The sequence below is a fragment of the Salvelinus fontinalis genome, chromosome 4, assembly GCF_029448725.1.
Source record: "Salvelinus fontinalis isolate EN_2023a chromosome 4, ASM2944872v1, whole genome shotgun sequence".
Classification (NCBI taxonomy): Eukaryota; Metazoa; Chordata; class Actinopteri; order Salmoniformes; family Salmonidae; genus Salvelinus; species Salvelinus fontinalis.
Window position 1 is genome coordinate 49,043,643 of NC_074668.1, and position 27,142 is coordinate 49,070,784.

The 27,142-nt window shown below is 42.7% G+C and overlaps 1 protein-coding gene across 2 annotated transcripts in view; it reads left to right on the forward strand.

The window, feature by feature from the left end:
* The window catches only part of rasgrf2b (Ras protein-specific guanine nucleotide-releasing factor 2b), a 234,569-nt gene that overhangs the window by 76,781 nt on the left and 130,646 nt on the right, over nt 1-27,142 (forward strand). For both annotated transcript variants that reach the window (XM_055920447.1, XM_055920448.1), the window contains exons 5-13: nt 3,890-4,026; nt 4,509-4,625; nt 4,709-4,788; nt 22,543-22,736; nt 24,346-24,455; nt 24,570-24,688; nt 25,154-25,314; nt 25,566-25,632; nt 26,545-26,684. In XM_055920447.1, the coding sequence (XP_055776422.1) occupies nt 3,890-4,026; nt 4,509-4,625; nt 4,709-4,788; nt 22,543-22,736; nt 24,346-24,455; nt 24,570-24,688; nt 25,154-25,314; nt 25,566-25,632; nt 26,545-26,684 (1,125 nt within the window). The remainder of the gene's footprint in view (nt 1-3,889; nt 4,027-4,508; nt 4,626-4,708; nt 4,789-22,542; nt 22,737-24,345; nt 24,456-24,569; nt 24,689-25,153; nt 25,315-25,565; nt 25,633-26,544; nt 26,685-27,142) is intronic.

Sequence of the window (27,142 nt, forward strand, 5' to 3'; positions counted from 1 at the left end):
TGTCAGCTGGACCTATTGTGGCAGGGCTGAAATGCAGTTTGAAATGTTTTTGGGGAATTCAGTTCATTTGCATGGCAAAGAGGGACTTTGCAATTTAATTGCAATTCATCTGATCACTCTTCATAACATTCTGGAGTCTATGCATATTGCCATCATACAAACTGAGGCAGCAGACTTTGTGAAAATTTATATTTGTGTCATTCTCAAAACTTTTGGCCATGACTGTAGACAGATGTGTGCCTTTCCAAATCACTACCAATCAATTGAATTTACCACAGGTGGACTCCAATGAAGTTGTAGAAACATCTCAAGGATGATCAATGGGAACAGGATGCACCTGAGCTCAATTTCGAGTCTCATAGCAAAGGGTCTGAATACTTATGTAAATACTTTAAAAAAAAATAATACAGGTGGGAGAACAAGTATTTGAAACACTGCCGATTTTGCAGGTTTTCCTACTTACAAAGCATGTAGAGGTCTGTAATTTTTATCATAGGTACTGTGAGAGACGGAATCGGGAAACGGAACTGTGAGAGACGGAATCTAAAACAAAAATCCAGAAAATCACATTGTATGATTTTTAAGTAATTAATTTGCATTTTATTGCATGACATAAGTATTTGAATCATCAGAAAAGCAGAACTTAATATTTGTTACAGAAACCTTTGTTTGCAATTACAGAGATCATACGTTTCCTGTAGTTCTTGACCAGGTTTGCACACACTGCAACAGGGATTTTACCTAGGTGTCTGGTTAGACTGTAAACTCTCCTTCCAGACTCACATTAAACATTTCCAATCCAAAATTAAATCTAGAATCGGTTTCCTATTTCGCAACAAAGCCTCCTTCACTCATGCTGCCAAACCATCCTACCAATCCTCGACATCGGCGGTGTCATTTATAAAATAGCCTCCAACACTCTACTCAGCAAATTGGATGTAGTGTATCACAGTGCCATCCATTTTGTCACTGAAGCCCCATATACTACCCACCACTGCGAACTGTATGCTCTCGTTGGCTGGCCCTCGCTTCATAGTCGTCGCCAAACCCTCTGGCTCCAGGTCATCTACAAGTCTCTGCTAGGTAAAGCCCCACCTTATCTCAGCTCACTGGTCACCATAGCAGCACCCACCCGTAGCACGCGCTCCAGCAGGTATATCTCACTGGTCTCCCCCAGAGCCAATTCTTCCTTTAGCCGCCTTTCCTTCCAGTTCTCTGCTGCCAATGACTGAAACGAACTGCAAAAACCTCTGAAGCTGGAGACTCTTACCTCCCTCACTAGCTTTAAGCACCAGTTGTCAGAGCAGCTCACAGATCACTGCACCTGTACATAGCTCATCTGTAAGTAGCCCATCCAATATACCTCATCCCCATACTGTATTTATTTTTTATCTTGCTCCTTTGCACCCCAGTATCTCTACTTGCACATTCATCTTATGCACATCCTACCATTCCAGTGTTTAATTGCTATATTGTAGTTCCTTCGCCACCATGGCCTATTTATTGCCTTATCTCTCTTTTCTCTCTTATCCTACCTCATTTGCACATGCTGTATATAGATTTTCCTACTATGTTTGTTTATTCCATGTGTTGTTGTATGTGTCGTACTGCTTTGCTTTATCTTGGCCAGGTCGCAGTTGCAAATGATAACTTGTTCTCAACTAGCCTACCTGGTTAAATAAAAGTGAAATAAAAATAAAATAAATAAAATAAATGTTGACATTTATTCTGTTAAAGGTATTTACTTTTTAGATGATGTATTAAATACATTTCGGTTCTTGAAAATGTGCTCTGTTCTTTGTCAATGTTCTGTCAGTAAGTGCATTTTATGTTGTTGTAATTCAGCATGATATAGGACAGAGAACAGCAGAACTCCAACATAATTTGGTTGCTTTTAAGGAGTACATTAGGGGACTGATAATCTCATACTCGGAAAAAGTTCAATCTGCGTTAGAAATTAAAATTTAAGAAAAATATAAATTAATTACTATTTTAGAAAGGCCCATAAAAAATCTTTATACGGTAAAGAAGAAAATACAATTCTTAATTTAAGCAGGAATATGATCTTTTGAAGAGAGCCACTACTACAGTTTCAACTCAAATAAAGCATACTATTTTACCAAATAAACCTTGTAAACACCTTGCAGCCCTTACAAAATGAATAACAATGCTATTCAATTTTTTTTCAAATCTCTCAAAGTTTCTATATTTATTTTCCGTAATACCCCCCCCCCCCCCCCCGAACACATTCTTTCTTTTAAATATAATACTCGGTCATATCAGGCTTTTATATGGGCAAATACAACTCATAGAATAAAAGGCTTTTACTAACGACATATTGTTAAATGCACTAAAGAGGAACAATGGGTACATATGAAAGATGCGCATACAGATCCCCAAAATCTTTTCACGTGTCTATTTCCAAAGACTAAAGCGAAGAACATTAACAACTTCTGTTCTTTAGAACAGTATAACAATTTGGAAGAAAATGAAACGAACTGCAAGAACCAATATCACTCCCTAAAAACACACCCCTATGGAACAATTCTTGGATAGCTTTTCAGAATTCACTGATAAATAGGCCTATTTGGAAAACTAAAGGCATACATGACATGGTAATAGGAAATACAATTATTTCCATGATAGAATTAAAAAGCCATTTTGGACTGACCAATGTAGACATTTTCAAATACATGCAACTTTAAAAGTTTAATATCAGGATATTCATATGATAGGTAATATATAGAAAATCTTGCAGAGAGCCTATCCAACTGTAACGGAATTCGTCCTCCTCATCTGACGAGGAGTAAGAAATGTCAGACCAATGCGCAGCGTGGTAAGTGTCCATATTATTTAATAATATTGAACACGACAACAATACAAAAATAACAAAGATAGCATAGATAAGGAAAACCGAAACAGTCCCGTAACGTGAACAAACACTGACACGGAAGACAACCACCCACAAAACACAACAGAAAACAGGCTACCTAAATATGGTTCCCAATCAGAGACAATGACTAACACCTGCCTCTGATTGAGAACCAAATCAGGCCAAACGAAAAACCCAACATAGAAACACAAAACATAGATAACCCACCCAACTCACGCCCTGACCATACTAAAACAAAGAAAATACAAAAGAACTAAGGTCAGAACGTGACACCAACTGACAATTTCTTTAAAAAAACTATTGGAACCAAGACTTAAAAATAACTGATATTGGCACAAGATGAAGGGAGTGTTGCAACATAACGAAATTACAGTTAGAAAAAAATGTATGCTTAAATCCAGTATAAATAAAAATATAGAATTTATTATACAAAGGACAAAATTCACAAATTCTACATGTCTTAAGTGTAAAATTAACAATGAATCAATAATTCATGCCTTCTGGGTGTGCTATAAAGTCGGAAAAGTTATGGGCGGAGTTAGAAAGTTGGATGTCAGAATTATTACAAAGTAAATTTACTTTTAATCTGTCTATCTGCATATTTCAAGACATAAAATATGAGGGTGCGGTGAGAAACCGTACTTTTCTCGTCAATCATAAAAAAAAAAAAAGTTTACTTAAAAACTGGAAATCAAATGATCCTCCATCGTTGAGACAGTGGAAGAATCAAATGCATTACTATTTAAATATTGAAAAGGTGTGGGCAACAGATAAAAACAGATTACCACAATTTGAGGTTATATGGTATAGTCTTACAAGCACTGGAGATTGATGCGGTGGGAACATGTGGGTCTGGGCAGGTGTGATGTCATTGATGTTTGTGTGCTTCAAAACCATCTTTTGACTGTATATGTTTATATTGTTGGAAACATTTTGTAAAATGTTACCCCAAAAAAATCTATTTTCTAACCTGTGTGTGTCTGTCTCCCTGTACAGGTGCAAAGCTTTATGCGTGGTTGGCTGTGCCGTAGGAAGTGGAAGCTGATAGTTCAGGACTACATCTGTTCTCCACATGCTGAGAGCATGAGGAAGAGGAACCAGATCGTCTTTAACATGGTGGAGGCTGAGACAGAGTACGTACCTAAAACCACTCACACAGAGACTGATTGATTGATTGAGTGGCTGATTTGTTAATTGATTGAATGAATGATTGATGAATTGAATGATTGACTGTTGTTATTTATTCGAATCCAGCACCAGCACACCTGATTACACTAATAGTGTGATTAGACCACAAGTCGTGTATTCAGGTGTTATATTGCTGGGCTGGAGCATGGTCTGCATCCGACCTCTTAGAAAAAAAGGTTCCAAAAGTGTTCTGCGGCTGTCCCCATAGGAATTCCCTTTTCGGTTCAAAGTAGAACCCTATTTGGTTCCAGGTAGAACTCCTCTGTGTAAAGGGTTCTACATGGAAGCCAAAAGGGTTCTACCTGGAACCAAAAGGGGTTGTTCGAATGGCTTCTCCTATGGGTACAACCGAATAACCCTTTTTGGTTCTAGATAGCACCTTTTTATTCTAAGAGTGTTAGTCTGATCCTTGTTGATCTAACCCTAGGTATGTCCACCAGCTGTCTATCCTGGTTAATTGTTTCCTGAGACCTCTCCGCATGGCCGCCAGCTCCAAGAAACCTCCAATCAGTCACGATGATGTCAGCAGTGTGTTCCTCAACAGGTACAACACATGCATGCACACACACACACACGCACACACAGAAACATGTTTGATATTCTGTTTTTTATTCATTTTATATCCAGTGAGACCATCATGTTTCTACATGAGATATTCCACCAAGGTCTCAAAGCCCGGATAGCGAACTGGCCTACACTGGTATTGGGTAAGTTGTCATTACACACACGCCAAAATGCATGCACACACACACACACACACACACACACAACAGTTACATACACCATGCAAACCACACCCACACATTATCGTTTTGTGTTTTTATGTTCGTTTTTATTTCCATTAGTTTGAAGGTTTTTATTTAAAATCAGTTTAGTTGCAGTTAGTTTTCAGATCCACTTTACTAGTTTTTATTTTGTTTAAGTTTTATAAAAACGTTTCTAAGAACACACTGGAAGGGAGTCAGCCCGGTGGAGGAGTGTCGCAATGAATTCTGATTCTGGGCGTATTCAGCCTAAGGAAGGAATCAGGCCCCAGCCCCCTCCTGGTCCTGGCAGTGGCTCCTCAGGAACCTCCCCAGCTCCTGGTTCATCCTCTCCACCTGCCTGTTAGACTGAGGCCGGTACCTGGAAGTGAGGCTGACTGTGACCCTTAGCTTCTCCATGAAAGCCTTCCATACACTTGATGTGAATTTGGGGCCACAGTGCCGGAAGACCTGCTGGAACAGTGCCTCAGCGACCTGGAGAGCGGTAGGAGACAAGAGAGAGGCATGATGAAACGACATGATTTAGAGAATCTGTCCACTATCACCAATATGGAGGTAAAACCATTAGAAGAGGGGAGATCAGTGACAAAGTCAATGGACAGATGAGACCCAGGAATCTGAGGCACGGGAAGGAGTTCCCTGCTGGAGAGTTCCGGGGGGATTTGGATTGGGCACATATGGAGCAGGAATTGACATAACGAGTGACGTCCTGCGCCAAGGTGGGCCACCAGTACTTTCCAGCGCTGGACTGAATGGTGTGGGTGATACCTGGATGTCTAGCAACGACAGCTGTGTGTGCCCAGGTCAATAGCCGATCCCTTATACCCATGGGAACGTAGGTGCGCTCAGGACGACAGGTGGCAGGTGTGGGTTCCCTCTCCAGGGCCTGGCAAATGTCCCAGAGCATGGGGGCTACGACTCAAGAGGGTAGGATTATGGATGCACTCAAGACAGGAACCTCTCCCGAATCATAGACAGGGCATTGGCTTTGATGTTTTTTTAACCTGGGCGATATGTCAGCGTGAAATCGAATCTGGTGAAGAAAAGGGCCCGCCTGGCTTGGCGTGGGTTCAGTATGTACTCCAGGTTCCGATGGTCGGTGAGGATGAGAAATGGGGCCTGGGCGCCCTCCAGACAGTGTCTCTACTCCTCTAATGCCAACTTCACCTCCAGGAGCTTCCGATCGCCAACATCATAGTTCCCTTTCTGCTGGAGACAGCTTTTTTGAGTAATATGCACATGGATTACCTTGACGTTGGGACAGGACAGCCCCCACACCTACTTCTGAAGTGTCCACCTCCACCACGAAGGGCAGCGTAGGATCTGGATATTTAAGCAACGGGGCGGAGGTGAAACGAGCCTTCAGTAGGCGGAAGGCTTCATCAGCTGCAGAATTCCATCCCAACTTCTGGGGACCACCCTTGAAGTGAGAGGAGAGGTGATCGAGCTAAAGTTCTTCATGAATCGGTGGTAAAAGTTGTCAAATCCCCAAAACCATTGTAACCCTTTTATGGTGGTTGGGACTGGCCATGACCTGACAGCATCCATATTCCTCCCATTCATCATGACTTCTTGCGGGCCAATATGGTAACCCAAAAAGGAGATCTCCTCCTGATGGAATTGGCACTTCTCCGCCTTAACGTACAGGTGGTTGGCCAGGAGGCATTCCAGGACTACTCGGACGTAGGAAATGTGCTTCTCCAACGTAGGCGAGTAGACCAGGATGTCGTCGACATACACGACCACCTGGCGTCCAAGCATGTCCCGGAACACCTCGTTGACGAATGCCTGGAACACTGAGGGAGCACCGGCTAATCCAAAAGGCATCACCAAGTAGTTGTAGTGACCGGACATCGTCCTGAAGGCCATCTTCCATTCATCCCCCTCCCGGATGTGGATCAAATTGTAGGCACTCCGCAGGTCCAACTTGGTGACAAAACGGGCCCCGCAGAGCTGTTCAATTGTGACCGGCATCAAGGGCAGAGGGTAGCGGTACTTCGTGGTGATGTAATTCAGATTTCTGTAATTGATGCATGGGTGCAGTCCTCCGTCCTTCTTGGCCACGAAGAAGAAGCCTGCTGACGCAGGGGAGGTGGATGTGCGAATGAAACCCTGCTGGAGAGCCTCTTGGATATACTCCTCCATAGCCTTGGTTTCGGCCACTGACAGAAGATAGATGCAGAGGCGCAGAGCCTGTAAGCAGGTGGATGGCACAGTCCCAGGAGAGATGAGGAGGGAGACAGGTGGCACGGGTCTTGGAAAAAACCTCCCAAAGATCTTGGTATACCTCCAGGATGTTGGGCTGAAGGGCAACTGCAGGACTCTCAAGCAATGTGGAACCACAGGGAAAAGGTAAGCAGGTCTTCCGGCATTCGGGTGCCCAGTCTGTGATTTTCATCCTCGACCATGAAATGGTGGGGTTATGACATTGAAGCCATAGGAGGATGATATTGTGTACGGTTGCACTGATGATGAAGAAGGGACGGCTTTCTTGATATCTGGATTCCACGGTGAGGGTGAGTGGTGCTGTGATGTGTGTGGTTGTCCTGGATCCCAGTGGTTGACTATCCAGTGCTTGAACCAGACAAGGAGAAGAGAGAAGTGTGGGTATGAGGTAATGTTAAGGGAGGAAGCGAGGGCCTGGTCGATAAAATTCCCCACGGCACCGGAGTCCACTAGAGCTCTAGAAACAAAACATGAAACAAAACATCCTGTGGACCCCCGTTTAGAACGAATTGGACACCGATTGCCCATCCTGTTCATAATAAGGACAGAGCCCCAGCTGTCTAGGATGGCGTCGCTCAGCCGCGGAGAAACGTGTGGCCCCCAGCTCCATGGGTTCAGGCTCTGACTCAGAATGATCAACGGAGGAGGGAGAGAGGCGATGGGGGTATGGCGCTCCCGAAGAAGGTTATCCAGACAGGTGGCCATCGCGATGAGGGCGTCCAAGGATATGTCTTCTCGGCACGCCAACTACATCTGGACCTCTTCGCACAGTCCTCTTCTGAATTGGCTGAGGAGCGCCAGCTCATTCCATCCGCTGGATGCTGCCACTGTCTGAAAGGTGAGCGCGTACTCCACCATGGTCTGGACATCCTGCCGTTGCTGGAGTAGGCACTCACCCCCCTCTCTGGTCGAAGACCCCCCTGAACCCAGCTCTTCCTCTCCTCTCTCCAAGACGGCCGTGGCTCAGTCCAAGGCCTGTCCAGTCAGCAGAGAAATAACAGTGGACCTCTAGGTGGTGGTGGCTCCCATCTGATGAGCGAAATAGAGGGAGCACTGGAGTAGGAAGCCACGGCATTTCAATGGAGTCCCGTCATATTTGTCCGGGAGGGACAATCGGGTATCGCTGACCAGGACGGATTACTGGATGGGCTGGGGTACTGGCTCGCTGGGTTGACTGGTAGATAATCCTCTGCTATTTGGAGATGACACCCCTTGAGTAATGGTGACATGTTTAAGAACATGCAGGACCTCATCCATAGCCATCCCCAAATGAGCCAGCTGGTCATGGTGTTGACGAAGTAGGTGTCCCTGTTCGCTGACCATCTGGGAGATGTCTTGGTTAACTGCTGCTTCCATTTGTTGAGGTAGCGTTCTGTAATGTAGACGCAGGGAGTCAGGAAGCAGTTGCAGTTAGTGAGTTTAATAATAACGACCATGGAGTGATACAAAACAAGAGACGCGTCTGACATAGAACATAAACAATACTACCTGATGACTGACAACAAAAGACTGCTATATAAAGGGTAAGAAATAAAGGGAGTAATGAAGTCCAGGTGTGACAGATGAGACGCAGGTGTGCGTAATGATTGTTGCAGGGCCAATTTCACGCCATATGTATTGAATTCAAAATAAAATACATTGTGAACATGATAAAGTTTAGAATGTACACATATTTTCGAGGATGGGTGAAATAAATGATGTTGAAATCTAAAACCAAACAATTGAAAGTAAAATGATTGGAATTTTAAACAAAAATAAGATATCAAAAGCAAAACCCCAAAACTTGTAAGCAAATAATTTTAAGGCGAGAGCAAAACTCAATGAGAAATTGATAAAAAATAAATAATTAAGAATGGTCGTTTTCGGTTAAACTTTCCCAGACACAAATCCTATTGAATACATTTAGCCTACACTCTTGCCTGCATGTACTACCTTTTGGTTACGCTACTCGTATCTTTTCTTTCGATGTTTCTTTGCTTTCGCTGCCCGTCTTTTCGATTGCGAGTTTTGGCATAATTTTTCCGTGAAGAGCGGGGTTTAGAGGGAGGAGGAGACAATGAGTCTCCATTGGTCCACTAGTTTTGGAGAGACGATTCGTCTTAATGTAACGGCTCTCTTTCGGTGAGTGAGTAGACCAAGGCGCAGCGGGTGATGAATACATAATGTTTATTTGACAAGACGGAAAAACACGAAACGAAATACACTTGAATGATAAACAAAATAACAAAACGAACTAGACAGACCTAAACTATGAACTTACATGAAACGAGGAAACACATGAACAGACAGGAACGACCGAACGAACGAGACGAGACAGTACCGTGTGGTGCAAAATACACAGACACAGCGACAATCACCCACAAACAAACAGTGAGAACAACCTACCTTAATATGACTCTCAATTAGAGGAAAACGCAAAACACCTGCCTCTAATCAAGAGCCATACCAGGCAACCCAAAACCAACATAGAAACGGAAAACATAGACTGCCCACCCAAAACTCACGCCCTGACCATCACACACATAAAAAACAACAGAAAACAGGTCAGGAACGTGACACTTAACCCAATCAATGAACATGATAGACAGGCTTTTTTTCTATTGCCTACTTAAGTACTTCTACTTCTTCTACTTCTCAGATAGAGTTCAGTGTGTCAAATCGGAGGGCCTGTTGTTTGGACCTCTTGCAGTCTCTATGGGGTACGACGGGGTTCAATTCTCGGGCAGACTCTTTTCTCTGTATATATCAATGATGTCGCTCTTTCTGCGGGTGATTCCTTGATCCAGCTCTACGCAGACGACACCATTTTGTATACATTTGGCCCTTCTTTGGACACTGTGTTAATTAACAAACCTCCAAACGAGCTTCAATGCCATACAACACTCCTTCCGTGGCCTCCAACTGCTCTTAAATGCTAGTAAAACTAAATGCATGCTCTTCAACCGATCGCTGCCCGTACCCGCCCGCCCGACCAGCATCACTACTCTGGACGGTTTTGACTTAGAATATGTGGACAACTACAAATAAATAGGTGTCTGGCTAGACTGTAAACTCTCCTTCCACTCATATTAAGCATCTCCAATCCAAAATTAAATGTAGAATCGGCTTCCTATTTCGCAACAAAGCCTCCTTCACTCACGCTGCCAAACATACCTTCGTAAAACTGACTATCCTACCGATCCTCGACTTCGGTGATGTCATTTACAAATTAGCCTCCAACACTCTACTCAGCAAACTGGATGCAGTCTATCACAGTGCCATCCGTTTTGGCACCAAAGCCACATATACCACCCACCACTGCGACCTGTATGCTCTCGTTGGCTGGTCCTCGCTTCATATTCGTCGCCAGACCCAGTGGCTCCAGGTCATCTACAAGTCTTTGCTAGGTAAAGCTCCGCCTTTTCTCAGCTCACTGGTCACCATAACAACATCCACCCGTAGCACGCGCTCCAGCAGGTATATCTCACTGGTCATCCCCAAAGCCAATACCCACTTTGGCCGCCTTTCCTTCCAGTTCTCTGCTGCCAATGACTGGAACGAATTGCAAAAATCACTGGTTGGAGACTTATTTCTCCCTCGCTAACTTCAAGCATCAGCTATCTGAGCAGCTTTCTGATCGCTGCAACTGTACATAGCCCATCTGTAAATAGCCCACCCAACTACCTACCTCATCCCCATATTGTTTTAATTCTTTTTTTTATTTACTCTATCTATCATGTTCATTGATTGGGTTAAGACGAACCGTCACTCCAAAACTAGCGGACCAATGGAGACTCATTGTCAAAATACAAATTTGGACACACCTACTCATGAAAGTGTTTTTATTTTATTTTTTACTATTTTCTGCATTGTAGAATAATTGTGAAGATGTACACAACTATGAAAGAACACATATTAAATATGTAGTAACCAAAAAAGTGTTAAACAAATCAAAATATATTCTATATTTGAGATTCTTCAAATTAGCTACCCTTTGCCTTGATAACAGCTTTGCACACTCTTGTCATTCTCTCAACTAACTTCATGAGGTAGTCACCTGGAATGCAGTTCAATTTATCGGTGTGCCTAGTTAAAAGTAAAAATGTTTAATTCCTTTCAGTCAACCTACCAGGGTATTTACAAACAGCACAGGAATGAAATCATCAACATGTATTGATCTCACCTTTACTAATGCTGCTGTCACGATCGTCGTATGGTGGAAGAGAGGAGGACCAAGGCCCAGCGTGAAGTGAATACATTTTCTATTTATTTAAGCGACGTAATAAAGAACACTTAAACAAAACTACAAAACAACAAACGAACGAACGTGACGCTATGAACAACTAGTGCTGACACAAACACTACACATAGACATAGACAATAACCCACGAACTACCCAATGAATATGGCTGCCTAAATATGGTTCCCAATCAGAGACAACGATAGACAGCTGTCTCTAATTGAGAACCAATCTAGGCAACATACATACATACACCTAGACTAGACACTGCCCCATAAACATACAAAACCCCTAGACAATGCAAACACACACATCCCCCATGTTACACCCTGACCTAACTAAAATAATAAAGAAAACAAAGATAACTAAGGCCCGGGCGTGACAGCTGCATACATTTGCTTTAAAGCAGTATCCAAATCCATAGGATCACAATATAGCAGCCATATCTAGGACAACCAAAGTTCCAAAGGCTGTGCCTAATATAGTGTATTAGAATAGAATGTTTTGTAGTGATTCATATGTTTGTATTTGCATTTAGATCCCCATTATACTCTTCCTGGGGTCCGGCAAAATTAAGGCAGTTATACAATTTTACAAACATTACAATACATTCATTACAGAATTCACAACACACTAAGTGTGTGCCCTCAGGCCCATACTCCACTACCACATATACAATGCAAACTCCATGTGTACGTGTGTGTATAGTGCGTATGTTATCATGTGTGTGTGTATGCATGTGTCTGTGCTTATGTTTGTGTTGTTTCACAGTCCCCGCTGTTCGATAAGGTGTATTTTTACCTGATTTTTAAATTTGATTCTACTGCTTGCATCAGTTACCTAATGTGGAACATCAGTTACCTGATGTAGAATAGAGTTCCATGTAGTTATGGCTCTATGTAGTCCTGTGCGCCTCCCATAGTCTGTTCTGGACTTGGGGACTGTGAAGAGACCTCTGGTGGCATGTCTCGTGGGGTATGCATGGGTGTCTGATCTGTGTGTTAGTATTTTAAACAGACAACTCGATACACCTCTTACAAAAACAAATAATGATGAAGCCAATCTCTCTTTCACTTTGAGCCATGAGAGATTGACATGCATATCATTAATGTTAGCTCTCCATGTACTTTTAAGGGCCAGCCGTGCTGCCCTGTTCTGAGCCAACTGCAATTTTCCTAAGTCCCTCTTTATGGCACCTGACCACACTACTGAACAGTAGTCTAGGTGCAAGAAAATCAGGGCCTGTAGGACCTGCCTTGTTGATAGTGTTGTTAAGACGGCAGAGCAGTGCTTTATTATGGACAGACTTCTCCCCATCTTAGCTACTGTTGTATCAATATATTTTGACCATGACAGTTTACAAGATACAAGATTTAGTTGAGATTTAGGGTTTAGTGAATAATTTGTCCCAAATACAGTGCTTTACAGTTTGGAAATGTTTAGGACTAACTTATTCCTTTCCGAAACTAACTGCAGCTCTTTGTTAAGTGTTGCAGTCATTTCAGTCGCTGTAGTAGCTGACGTGTATAGTGTTGAGTGATCTGCATACATAGACACACTGGCCTTACTCAAAGCCAGTGGCATGTCATTAGTAAAGATTGAAAAAAGCAAGGGGCCTAAACAGCTACCCCGGGAATTCCTACTTCTACCTGCTAGAGGCTTCCATTAAAAAACACCCTCTGTGTTCTGTTAGACAAGTAGGTCTTTATCCACGTTATAGCAGGGGGTGTAAAGTCATAACACATACATTTTTCCAGCAGCATACTTTGATTGATAATGTCAAAAGCTGACCCAAAACACACCTCCAGGCTGTGTAAGGGCTATTTGAGCAAGAAGGAGAGTGATGGAGTACTGCATCAGATGACCTGGCCTCCACAATCACCCAACCTCAACCCAATTTAAATGGTTTTGGATAAGTTGGACCACAGAGTGAAGGAAAAGCAGCCAACAAGTGCTCAGCGTATGTGGGAACTCCTTGAAGACTATTGGAAAAGCATTCCTCATGAAGCTGGTTTTTCAAAGTAGCCACCCTTTGCCTTGATGACAGCTTTGCACACTCTTGGCATTCTCTCAACCAGCTTCACCTGGAATGCTTTTCCAACTGTCTTGAAGGAGTTCCCACATATGCTGAGCACTTTTGGGCTGCTTTTCCTTCACTCTGTGTTCCAACTCATCCCAAACCATCTCAATTGGGTTGAGGTTGGGTTGAGGCCAGGTCATCTGATGCAGACATACAGACAAACTCGAAACTCAACCCTAATCCATGCCCACATGCTGGCTCACCCCTAAACTTAGCCAGAACCCTTCCACATCTTGGCTCAGCTCTTGGAGTTAGGGTTGAGCCGGGATGTAGACAAGAAGTTAGGGTTGAGCCGAGATGTGAACATGAAGATAGAGTTAGGGTTGAGGTGGGAGTGAACATAGCGTTAGGGTTATGTCATTTAGCAGACACTCTTATCCAGAGCGTTTTACAGGAGACTTTAGGGTTAACCTGTTAGGGGGGCAGCCCGACACCGGTACACTTATGACAACATCCAGCTCAAAGTGCAGGGCGCGAAATTCAAAAGATATATTTTTTAAATATTTAACTTTCACACATTAACAAGTCCAAGACACCAGATGAAAGATACACTTCTTATGAATCAAGCCAACATGTCCGATTTTTAAAATGTTTTACAGGGAAGACAAAATATGTAAATCTATTAGCTAACCACGTTAGCAAAAGACACCACTTTTCTAACTCCATCAGTTTCTTACTCCATCAGGTGCTATCACAAATTCGACCAAATAAAGATATAAATAGCCACTAACCAAGAAACAAATTCATCAGATGACAGTCTGATAACATATTTATTGTATAGCATATGTTTTGTTCGAAAAATTTGCATATTTCATGTATAAACCATAGTTTACATTTCAGCTACAATCAGAAATTGCACCGAAAGCAGCCATAATATTTACAGACACCAACGTCAAATAGCTAATTACTCATCATAAAACATTTCTGAAAAATACATAGTCTGCAGCAATTGAAAGACAGGCATCTTGTGATTCCAAACAATATTTCCGATTTATTAAATGTTTTACAGCGAAAACAAAATGTATCGCTATATTAGCGTAGCCACAATAGACAGAAATAATTGGGCGCCTACGGCCAGTTCACATGCACGACAGATATATGAAATAACATCATAAAATGGGTCTTACTTTTGCTGATCTTTCATCAGAATGTTGAACAAGGTGTCCTCTGTCCAGATGAGTCGTTGTTTGGATTCAGAATGGCAAATTTCCCTCTTCACTTAGCATTGGCACTAGCCGAGTGGCACAAATTTATCCAACGTAAACACAGTCAGAGGAAGGAACACGGCAAAACTCCCGAAAAAATTTCAATAATCTGATTAAACTATATTGAAAAAACATACATTACGACGATATGGTCACATGTATCAAAAAAAATTTGAGCCGGAGATGTTAGTCGTCCGTTACGGCAGCAAAACAGAAGTCAATCCCACTTCCTTCAGAGTACCGGAAGTGGACGGTCACGTCAAAGAAATAGTTTTTTTTCCACCACAGACCAAGATGAGCACAAAATGTCTTCTCTCACATCCTCTTTACACCAATAGGAAGGCGTATGGAGTGTAAGTAGACTCCTAAGTGTCAAGACCATGTATAGGCATCAAGTTGAAAAGAGCATCGATTTCTGACATTTCACTTCCTGGTCAGGAAAAGTGCTGCAGAAGGACTTCTGTTTCACTCAGAGAAATAATTCCAACTGTTTTAGAAACTAGAGAGTGTTTTCTATCCAAAAAGAATAATAATATCCATATTGTACGAGCAAGATTTGAGTAGGAGGCCGTTTGAAATTGGCACGATTTCACTGGCTACTCAACACTTTGCCTTGCAGCCATAAGAAGTGTTAAGTGCCCTGCTCAGGGCACATCAACAGTTGTTTCACCTAGTCGGCTCGAGCATTCAAACTAGTGATCTTTCTGTTACTTGCCCAACGCTCTTAACTGCTAGGCCACCTGCCGCCAGGCTAAGGCCTCAACCCTAGGACATAATCAATTGGATTAAGGTTAGGGTTAAGGCAGACCTCACTTGAAGCCTAACCTAGAGTTAATGGGCTTTTGAGTGACATTAGCAGAAGGGTTGAGCTAAGATGTGGTGATGAGGTTTAACATTGAGCTGGGAGTGGACATGAACTTAGGGTTAAGGCCTCAACTCTAGACAATTCATGAATTTGCCCCTCCCCCCACCACATGGCAGAACGGTAGGCTGACCTAGAGTTAGTGTGCTTTTGAGTGACATTAGCAAAATTCATGCATGGGAGCGTTCAACAGACCCTCCCGATTAATGCAAGCCTACATCTGACCATGTGAAATTAACTATTCCTACAGAGAACCAGGCTTTTTTCCATAGAAAAGCAATACCTACAGCCCTCACATAACTACGTATGACGCTCCCGTTGACTGCTATTGAGCTAGCTAACCGTCCTTGCAAACAACGAATCATGACCTTATAGGGATGCCCTGTGTTGAGGTTCAGTTTCCTTTGGAAACAGGAAGTGTGTTAATTCATCCTCAACATGGTCCTTCGTTCTCTCCCTGCAGTTACACAAAAACACTATCTTCCATCCTCTGCAGAACAGTCAATTCTTAGCGTAAGGATTTGAAACTCAGGGCATCGTTAAAGTGTACCCATGATGCCGTCCACTGAATTTCAGCTTCCTGCGATTCATTTCGGGTCATAGGGCGGTTCAAAGGGTTAAGAAATGTGAATCTTCCCAAATGTTATATATTTGTGACTGGGGAACCCGGCATATTACATTTTAAATCAGTCGACCCAAAAGCATTTTTGACCTCTTGCGGTTCTAGAAACTAAAGAGAGCCTTGTTATGAATATTTATTTAAATTTTTTGTAATATGTTTATTATTTTCCAATAGAAAAAAGACAGAGACACAAACATTGACATTCATTGTATTGTTGAATGGGATGGCAACTTTAGAGGACAAAACAAAACTTAACTCACACATAGAATTATAAAAATAAAAAAATCCTATTAGGTGGAACATACTATAAGAAGACAGCATATAGTCATTACAAGCAGTGTAGTTAAACCAAAAATAAATACTGAGTGAATTACAGTGAAGGGGGAATAGAACATTTATTCAGTATCGGCTGCCATATTTTGTAAAACATTGGACTTCTATTGGAGGTATTGTATAGAAACTTTTCCATGTGCATTACATTCCCTAAATCCCGTAACCACAATTCAAAAGTAGTTACAGTCTCCAATTTCCAAAATTGCAATATGAGCATTTTGGCTAATAGAGTACAAAGAGAGCCAGCCTTCCCTTCCTGGTTATTCCCGTCAACAGTACCAAACAGAGTGATCAATGGGTCTGGGGCTATAACTCTAACAAAGGCTTTAGATAAGTAATAAAAAATGAGAGCCCAGTAAACATGTAACTTAGGATATGTCCAAAATAAGTGGGTCAAAGTCGCCTCCTCCTGCTTGCACGTCTCACACAGTGGTGAGGTGTCTGGGAATATTTTATGCAGTTTCACTTTTGAGTAGTGTCACCTGTGAATCACCTTAAACTGAATAAGGATGTGTCTGGCTTTCACTGAACTGTGGTTAATATTCCTGAGAGCTCCTACCCAGTCCTCATCTGAGATTTATGAACCAAGTTCCTGCTCCCAAGGCGTTTTAGTATTGTAAGCGGATACCTCTATGTGGTCATAGTCTATCATAGTCTAGAGACCAACCCTTTTGAATGTGGTTTGACAAGGATAAGGCTATCTAATGTAGGATTATTTGGCTTAATGCCATACTGTGGGAAGGTGTCCTTAAGAAACTGTGTTGCTGGGATGTTAAACTTACCCTGTAACTGTTGAAATGAAGCTAAATGAACATCAATGGACAAGTTATTGATTGTTGTGAGCCCCATCTCCCTCTACTGTGAAAACACCAAATCATCCAATGCAGGGTGGAAAGCATGATTCAGGCAAATGGGGATGTCAATGTATACAGTGGGTATGTTAAGAAAATACCTAATCGGTTTCCACTCGGGAACCCGAGTGGCGCAGCGGTCTAAGGCACTGCATCTTAGTGAGTCCTCTTCATAACAAAGCTCTTAGTTTCTCGAACTGCAAGACAAAAAATAGTTTGTGTAGATTGACTTCAAATTTCATATGCCGGGTCCCCCGGTCACACATTTGTACAATTTGGTAATATTCAACCGTTTTAGCCCTGCGAAACGGCCCCTATGACCCCTGTCGTGTCTTTGGCATCATTAAAACTGAAGACTTATCTTTATCAAAAATTCTCTGTAATTATTATTACGTGATTAAACTACTTAATCATGTAACTGTAATTAACTAGGAAGTCGGGGCACCAAGGAAAATATTCAGATTACAAAGTTATAATTTTCCTAATATAACTTTCAGATGTTTTAATATCTGATCACTTAGTCTTTTGATTAATGAATTATTATTTACCTCACGTTAGTCTCATTCCAAACGCCGTAAATTGTTGGTTATCTGCACGAACCCAGTCTTCACTATGAGTCATCCATACATCAATTGTCTTAAAATAATGTATTTACTAACTAAGTAATTCACAGAAATGCATCACACAAACAAAATAGATATGTTAACAAAGAAATGATAGCGGATGTGGTCTAGTGGGCTAAACCGGCATGGCGGCTTGTTAGACAGAGTGATAATTATAACAATTGAAATGCTAATCCTTTGCACATGAACGCTCACTCATTCGGGAACAATTGCAATCAATATATATATATTTACGGTCAGTGTGTCGTCGGGATCTCTGTTGAAAAGTTTGTTTCTGTTGGAGAGTTTGTCCGCTCTCTCTCTGTCGTGGTTAGAATGGATAGTTCAGAGTGACATTCATTTTGTTATAGAATAGATGTTTCGGCGGTTGTCGGTCTTCGCGTTCAATGATACCGAATTCCTAGCTGCAAACTAGTAATTAATATCAAAGACTTGTTGTTATTCTGTTGGAATCGATAGTCTAAGAGTTTAACCACGTGGGATGGTTAAAAGTTCAGCAGTCTGGTCTCAAACCTTGGCCGTCTCGTTATCGAGGTAAGCTGGTCTGCAACCTTTAGCCATCTCGTAATTGAGGTGAGCTCGGTCTCCTCTTAAACCTTGGCCCTCTCGTTATCGAGGTAAGCGGGTCTGGTGATAGAAAACCCGGGTGGGGGTTTTATTCGGAAGAGCAGAAAAGGGCCTGTCCAGGACGCCAGACCATAACTGTGCTCATGGGCGGTCCTCTGATTTAGTTAAACTCCAAAGGGAATTGGAGTTTCCTTCATTAAACATTCCAAAATCACATTACACAATTTCACAAACAGTATCATCCTCCCTCATTCATCTTATACAACAATTAGATGTAAGCCTCATATCTGAGGCTATTGTATAAACAGCGTTATGGTAATGTGGCCGTATTGTCTCACATGAGTTTCACAGAATTGTACCAAACGGACCAGTTCGTAGCTGGATTCTTCACCGATCTTTTATACCTTCTCCAGAACATAAATGTAATTCGGTTCTCCAGTTCTGTGAGGTGGAAGAAATTCCTTTGTTCTCTCTATGAACTCACTCTCTCTCTATACTGTCTGGCCGTGAGGCAGGATCTTCCCTAGGAATTTATGACCTCTCTGACCACAGCAGCCTGGTTGTAGGAGACAGAGAGAGAGATGGTGCCGAGGTAGGGGGATGGTGCTTGCGGTGTCCAAAGAGAGCAACGTCATGACACCCCCAATTAAGTCACTTCCTGTAATTAGACAGACTGAAAGGCAGACACAGACAGGCAGACAGGCAGACACAGACAGGCAGACCGACAGACACACTACAGACCCTGGTTTGATTCCAGGCTGTATCACAACCGGCTGTGATTGGGAGTCCCATAGGGCGGCGCACAATTGCCCCAACGTCGTCCGTGTTAGGGTTTGGCCGGGGTAGGCCATCATTGTAAATAAGAATTTGTTCTTAACTGACTTGCCTAGTTAAATAAAAGATAAATATCAATTTGTTTCAAAATTGAGCAGAGCTCAACAAAACACGTCTATTCCATAGCACACTCTCTAGTGCCCCCCTGTTATGAATTCTGAAGAGGATATTTGTCACGATCGTGTGGCGGATTGACGGACCAAAATGCAGCAGTTGGAAAATAAGCCATCTTCTTTATTACAGTACGAAGATGAACACGACACAAAACACTATACAAAAACAAGAAAACAACAAAACGACCGTGAAGCTACAAACGTTGTGCACAAACATACAGGCTACAAACGTTCTTACATAGACAATTACCCACAACCAATGAGAGCCTATGGCTACCCTAAATAAGGCTCCCAATCAGAGACAACCGAAATCAGCTGTCTCTAATTGGGAACTCATTCAGGTAACCATAGACTCTCCTAGACAACTAAACACACATAGACAACACTAGAAACATGTACTCCACACAAACCCATATACTATACACAACCCCTTTACCATAAACAACACCCAAAACCAACAAAACATAAACATTCCCCATGTCACACCCTGACCTAACTAAAATAATAAAGAAAACAAAGAATACTAAGGCCAGGGCGTGACAATATTGGTATAAAATGTCTGTCTGTCTGCCCAACTTCCTGCATGTGTCTGTCTGTCTGCCTGTCTGTGTCTGCCTGTCTGTCTGTCTAATTGCAGGAAGTGACTTAATTGGGGGTCATATGGGCGGTTTCACAGGAATACACAAAATATTTTTGGTCTTGCAGTTCTAGAAACGAACAGCTTTGTTATGAAGAGGATATTGGTCAAAACACACACACTCACAGACAATGCAAGACAAACACTCCAGTCTTGCACTGACATCAAGGTCAGTTGCTCAGTGCTGACGCACATTGTTTTATAAAAAAATTGGCCTTGATGTCTTATTGCTGCCTATCTCAGGAACACAGAAACACACACACACACACACACACTCATCTTATTGAAACAACGTCTCATTACTTTCTCTCGCACACACACACATACAATGGCTTGACACCCCATAATTTCTCCTCCTAAAAACCTCAACAGCCTACCGATAAGCATTACCTAGGAGACCAGCCTGTAAAGAATGGGTTCTGTAAGAGGAAAATGCGTCGAGACATGGCCAGGGACAGGCCAAACTGAACAGGCTCTAATGCTAATCTAATCTCATCTAAGCTTAGTTAACCTGTCTAGGATCAGCGTGGCGCTAGCGGCACACCCCCCCCCCCCCCACTGAAAAACCAGTGCCGCGAAATTCAAAAAAAATATTTTTTTTAAATATTTAACTTTCACACATTAAAGTCCAATACAGCTAATGAAAGACACAGATCTTGTGAATCCAGTCAACTTGTCCGATTTTTAAAATGTTTTACAGGGAAGACACAATATGTAAAGATGTACATCTATTACCTAAAAACACATTAGCATAATCCACCATCTTTTATTTGTCCACCAACACCAGTAGCCATCACCAATTCGGCTAAACTAAGATATTTATAGCCCCTAACCAAGAAAAAAACTCATCAGATGACAGTCTGATAACATATTTATGGTATGGGATAGGTTTTGTTAGAAAAAAGTGCATATTTCAGGTAGATGGCATAGGTTACAATTGCACCCACCGTCACAAATGGAATAGAAAAACTACTTAGAGCAACGTGTTTACCTACTTACTAATCATCAAACATTTCGTAAAAATACACAGCATACACGAATCGAAAGACACAGATCCTGTGAATACAGACAATATTTCAGATTTTCTAAGTGTCTTACAGCGAAAACACAATAAATCGTTATATTAGCATAGCACATAGCACATAGCAGCCCAGCATTGATTCTAGCCAAAGTGAGCGATAAAAGTCAACATCGCCAAAAGATATTAATTTTTTCACTAACCTTCTCAGAATTCTTCCGATGACACTCCTGTAACATCATATTACACAATCCATATAGAGTTTGATCGCAAATGTTTATATTTAGCCACCAAAATCATGGTTAGACAATGTGAAATGTAGACAAGCTGGTCAGAAAATGTCGTTGCGCCACTTAGACAGTGATCTACTCTTATACATAAATACTCATAAACGTGACTAAAAAATATAGGGTGGACAGGGATTGATAGACAATTTAATTCTTAATACAATTGCGGAATTACATTTTTTAATTTATCCTTACTTTTCAATACAGTTTGCGCCAAGCGAAGCTACGTCAAAAAACATGGCGTCCTAAGCCACTAAAATGTTTCGACAGAAACACGATTTATCATAATAAAAATGTCCTACCTTGAGCTGTTCTTCCATCAGTATCTTGGGCAAAGGATCCTTTCTTGGGAGAAATCGTCTTTTGGTGGAAAGCTGTCCTCTTGCCATGTGGAAATGCCAACTGCGTTCGGGATGAACTGAAAAGCGTGCCCAACTATTCACATCGTTTCAAAAATAAATGTCCCAAAATCGCACTAAACGGATATAAATTGCTATAAAACGCTTTAAATTAACTACCTTATGATGTTTTTAACTCCCATAACGAGTAGAAACATGACCCGAGTAATATTACCCCCTTCACTAATGCTTGGAACAGGTGCGGGCCGGTGTCCTCTAGGCGCATGACGCAGCTCCAAAAGAATGACTAGCCTCAGGGTTTTTTCATTTGTAGGGCCTGTGAACGCGCAATCGACCCCATTGGAATCGTCATCACGTAAAGGCATCCAGGGGAAGACGTAAGAAGTGTCCGTATAGTCATAGCAATATCAGTGCCCTTTTAACTGACTTCAGAACAGTGGCCAACATTTCTGAAATCTGAATCCATGTCAGGGAAATTGCTGTAGAATGGGCTCTGTTCCACTTAGAGACAAAATTTCAACTCCTATAGAAACTATAGACTGTTTTCTATCCAATAATAATAATAATATGCATATTGTACGATCAAGGATTTTGTGGGAAGCCGTTTCAAAAATTACCCAATTAGCATAAATAGTCTAAACAGCGCCCCCATCCCCAACAGGTTAATTTATTGTTCTCTCTACCTGGCCCCTATTTGTTATATATTTGAGTTCTATGTCTTGTATTTCTATTCAATGGAGATTCTCCATTGAAATAGATTTTTAGTTCAGGACTAGGCTTAATCTGTGTCTGGGAAACCAGCCTGTCATGTACTGTAGAATATATTTATACAGTTGTGCGTGTGTGTGTGTGTGTGTCTAGCGGACCTGTTTGACATCCTGCTGCCTATGCTGAACATCTACCAGGAGTTTGTGAGGAACCACCAGTACAGCCTGCAAGTGCTGGCCAACTGCAAGCAGAACCGAGACTTCGATAAGCTGCTGAAGCAGTATGAGGCTAATGCTGCCTGTGAGGGAAGGATGCTGGAGACCTTCCTCACATACCCCATGTTCCAGGTAACACACACACACATGCATGTGCATCAGTAGCGGTTCTAGCTTGTAGACATTTGTGGCCTGCTGGAGGTCATTTTGCAGGGCGCTGGCAGTGCACCTCGTTGCACAAAGGCGGAGGTAGCGGTCCTGCTGCTGGGTTGTTGCCCTCCTACGGCCTCCTCCACGTCTCCTGATGTACTGGCCTGTCTCCTGGTAGCGCCTCCATGCTCTGGACACTACGCTGACAGACACAGCAAACCTTTTTGCCACAGCTCGCATTGATGTGCCATCCTGGATGAACTGCACTACCTGAGCCACTTGTGTGGGTTGTAGACTCTGTCTCATGCTACCACTAGAGTGAGAGCACCGCCAGCATTCAAAAGTGACCAAAACATCAGCCAGGAAGCATAGGAACTGAGAAGTGGTCTGTGATCACCACCTGCAGAATCACTCCTTTTTTGGGGGTGTCTTGCTAATTGCCTATAATTTCCACCTTTTGTCTATTCCATTTGCACAACAGCATGTGAAATGTATTGTCAATCAGTGTTGCTTCCTAAGTGGACAGTTTGATTTCACAGAAGTGTGATTGACTTGGAGTTACATTGTGTTGTTTAAGTGTTCCCTCTATTTTTTTGAGCAGTGTATATATTCACATCACATTATATATTCACATTATGAATGAATTGTGGTTTCTTTGGTAGCATTTTCTAGTGTGACTGATTTTACTAATTGCATTAGTACTGTACAAAGTTAGAGGTGCGCTGTTTGATAGATTCCCCCGCTCCCCCTGCCTTTGGCTTCCAGTGGGGAGACCTGAGGTCAACCTACCCCCGCCCGCCTCCCTATCTCGTACTTCTGAGTGGGAGACCTTTCCAGGCAGTGGCCTGCCTAGCTCACAAACTAGAATCAGTGCGCCCACTCCGACAAGGTTAATTGACCTACAGCCTCACACAGTGACATCATTGACGTGATGTGCAAATGAGCGATGGAAAATCAATCGCGCAAATGTGACCATTCTGATTTGTGCAACGCACACACACACGCATGCACTCACACCACCACAAACCATATGTTCTGTATCGTATATGCTGGGAGTCAGAAAGCAAGTGCAGGTGTTGAGTTTAATAATAAACGGAACATCGAAAAATATAACAAACACGAGTAGCGTATAGACATGAAACACAAACAATAATGACTGGGGAAAGAACCTAAGGGGTTGCCAGATATAGGGGAGGTCATAAGTGAGGTAATGGAGTCCAGGTGTGTCTGACGTGCAGGTGTGCGTAATGATTGATACCAGGTGTGCGTAATGATGGATCCCAGGACCGGTGGTTAGTATACCGGCGACATCGAACGCCTGAGGGGAGTAGCGGTAAACGCACACGCATTCACACATGCCTGCACACATGCAACGCATGCACACACTCACTCCAACACACAAATACATCCTCACATACCACATGTTCTAGGTACCATACACTCTCACCTAGCAAATATCTACTTTTAGAACCCTATCTGTGGCCTTACTCATAAACATTCAAACCATAAAGTCTCAATTAAATACCTCACCCTTCTCCCAATTACACTCTATATCTCTCTCTTCCTTTCTTCCTCTATTTGTTTCTCTCAGATTCCTCGTTACATCATCACCCTGCATGAGTTGCTGGCGCACACTCCGCACGAACACGTAGAGCGCAAGAGCTTGGAGTTTGCCAAGTCCAAACTAGAGGAGCTGTCAAGGTGTGTGTTTATTTGTGGGTGTATCAATAAGTAAGAATACCTCAAAACATACAGGTTTGAATTATCACGTCTTAGACATTTCATGTAGTATATCATGTTTGTGTGTGTCCTCAGGGTGATGCATGATGAGGTGAGTGATACAGAGAACATCCGTAAAAACCTGGCCATCGAGAGGATGATTGTAGAGGGATGTGATATACTACTGGACACCAGTCAGACCTTTGTCAGACAGGGTGAGCGTGCACACATACACAGGTATATGCACACACATATAAGAATTCACTTACACATTCATGACACAAACCATTGTTAATGTAACAGTATTTCTCATGTCCATCTCAGTGGCCTTGTGGTTAGACTGTCCTCCCGTGATTGGAAGGTGGGGGTTCAATCCCTGGTCGAGTCATACCAAAGAGTCTAAAAATGGGACTTGATACCTCTCTGCTTGGCATTAAGGAGATTGATTGGGGGTAAGGCCCTGCGATAAACTAGCGTCCTGTCCAGGGTCTGTTTTTGTACATCAAGCTGCCTCACACTACAGAAACAGGAGATGGGCAGTTCTGACTTGGACAAGGCTTTTTTATTTTTCTCACACTCATCTCCCATCTCTCTCTCCACACCTCTCCCCACTCCTCCTGTCTCTCAACATCTCCTCTTACTCCCTCCTCCCTCTCTCCCCCGTTGCCCTCCCCCGCCAGGTTCTCTGATTCAGCTGCCGTCGGTGGAGAGGGGGAAGCTCAGTAAGGTGCGTCTGGGCTCTCTGTCTCTGAAGAAGGAAGGAGAGAGACAGTGCTTCCTGTTTACAAAACACTTTCTTATCTGCACACGCAGCTCAGGAGGCAAGCTGCACCTGCTCAAGGTGAGCCACACACACGCATGCTCATATTTACTGGCTTTAATTCTCCACCCTTTTCCAGAAGTGTGCACTCACACACTCCCGGGTTGGATTTAAAATCATATTGGTGGAAAGAGTTTCCACCATTGTTAAATCCATGAGAGAATTTGTGTAATTGTACACTTTGGGAGAAAGGTGGAGAATTGGGACCTAGTCATATTTTAAGCACACAAAAAAAACACAAACAGTCAATGACCTCGGACCTCTCTCTGCAGCAAGGTGGAGTCCTGTCTCTAATAGAATGTACCCTCATAGAAGAAACAGAGACCAGTGACGACGACTGTGAGTAAATTGTGTGTGTTATCCAACCCCAGTCCTTTAGATCTATGCAGTGTCTCAGACAGGTTCATTAAGTCTCTGTCTCCATACAGGTTAATTAGTGTCCAAAGATAAGTGTCCACAGATAAACCTCTGGCTGACCCTCACATCCCTTCAAATACCAGCTAACAGCCTTCCCTTTAAATGACATTCATGCTGATCCTATGACATCACTCACCCATTAATCTTACAGAGGGGTCTTTTCGCTCACAGACTTCCAGGGAAGGAACTTTGAGTGACACACACACACACATGTAACCGATGTGAAATGGCTAGCTAGTTAGCGGTGGTGCGTGCTAATAGTGTTTCAATCTGTTACATCACTTGCTTTGAGACCTTGAAGTAGTGGTTCCCCTTGCTCTGCAAGGGCCGTGGCTTTTGTGGAGCGATGGGTAACGATGCTTCGTGGGTGACTGTTGTTGATGTGTGCAGAGGGTCCCCGCGAACCAGGGATAGTATAAGTTATACTGTTACATTGATGCTGTTGATCCGGGCACGGTACCAATGTAACAGTATAACTTTGGTCCGTCCCCTCGGGCGCGAACCAGGGACCCTCTGCACACATCAACAACAGTCACCCACGAAGCATCGTTACCCATCGGGGAACCACTACTTCAAGGTCTCAAAGCGAGTGACGTCACTGTTTGAAAGGCTATTAGCGCGCACCACCGCTAACTAGCTAGCCATTTCACATCGGTTACATTCACCCCCCTTCGGTTACACACACACACACACACTACAGGGGTAAATGAAGTGGACCAGCTTATATCTTATTCATGTATTAATCTTTATCTCGTGTCATACCAAAATACATTGTCACCCTAGGTGACCCAATCTTCTCATTTTCTTTCTCACTCTCCCTTCCCTTCTTTTTAGCGAGGTCCAGTGGTGGTCAGGTATTTGGTCAGTTGGACTTTAAGCTGATCATCGAGCCATCTGACTCTCCCTCCTTCACTGTAGTCTTGTTGGCTCCCTCACGACAGGAGAAAGCTGCCTGGACCAGCGACATCAGCCAGGTAACTAACTAACTCTTTTCACTTTCACTTTCTCTTTCTCTTTCTCTCTCTCTTCTCTTCCTCTTTCTCTCTCTTTCTCTTTCTCTCTTTCTCTTCTTGGAATAATAACAGAACAACAAACAGTTCAAACAGCCCCGTGTGTTTCCCTCTGGGTATCCCATAAGGCTTTGCAGTGAGTAAACAGAGTGGATGGTTCCCCAGGGGTCAAACCCTGGTTTGTGCTTGGCTCATCTCCTTTAACCCAGTGTTCCCCCTACATACACGCACACACACACATGCATGCACACACACACACACTGCACCTCCTCTGAGGCTTGGCTTGATTCTAAACAAAGATTAGGTCAAAGGAAAAGCTTTAATAACAATATATCTTTCTTTAGGGTTTGGATACATTTCTTGTAAACCATAATTACATACGACATGTTAGGATGTTGCTAATATATCAGATTGAGGTTTAG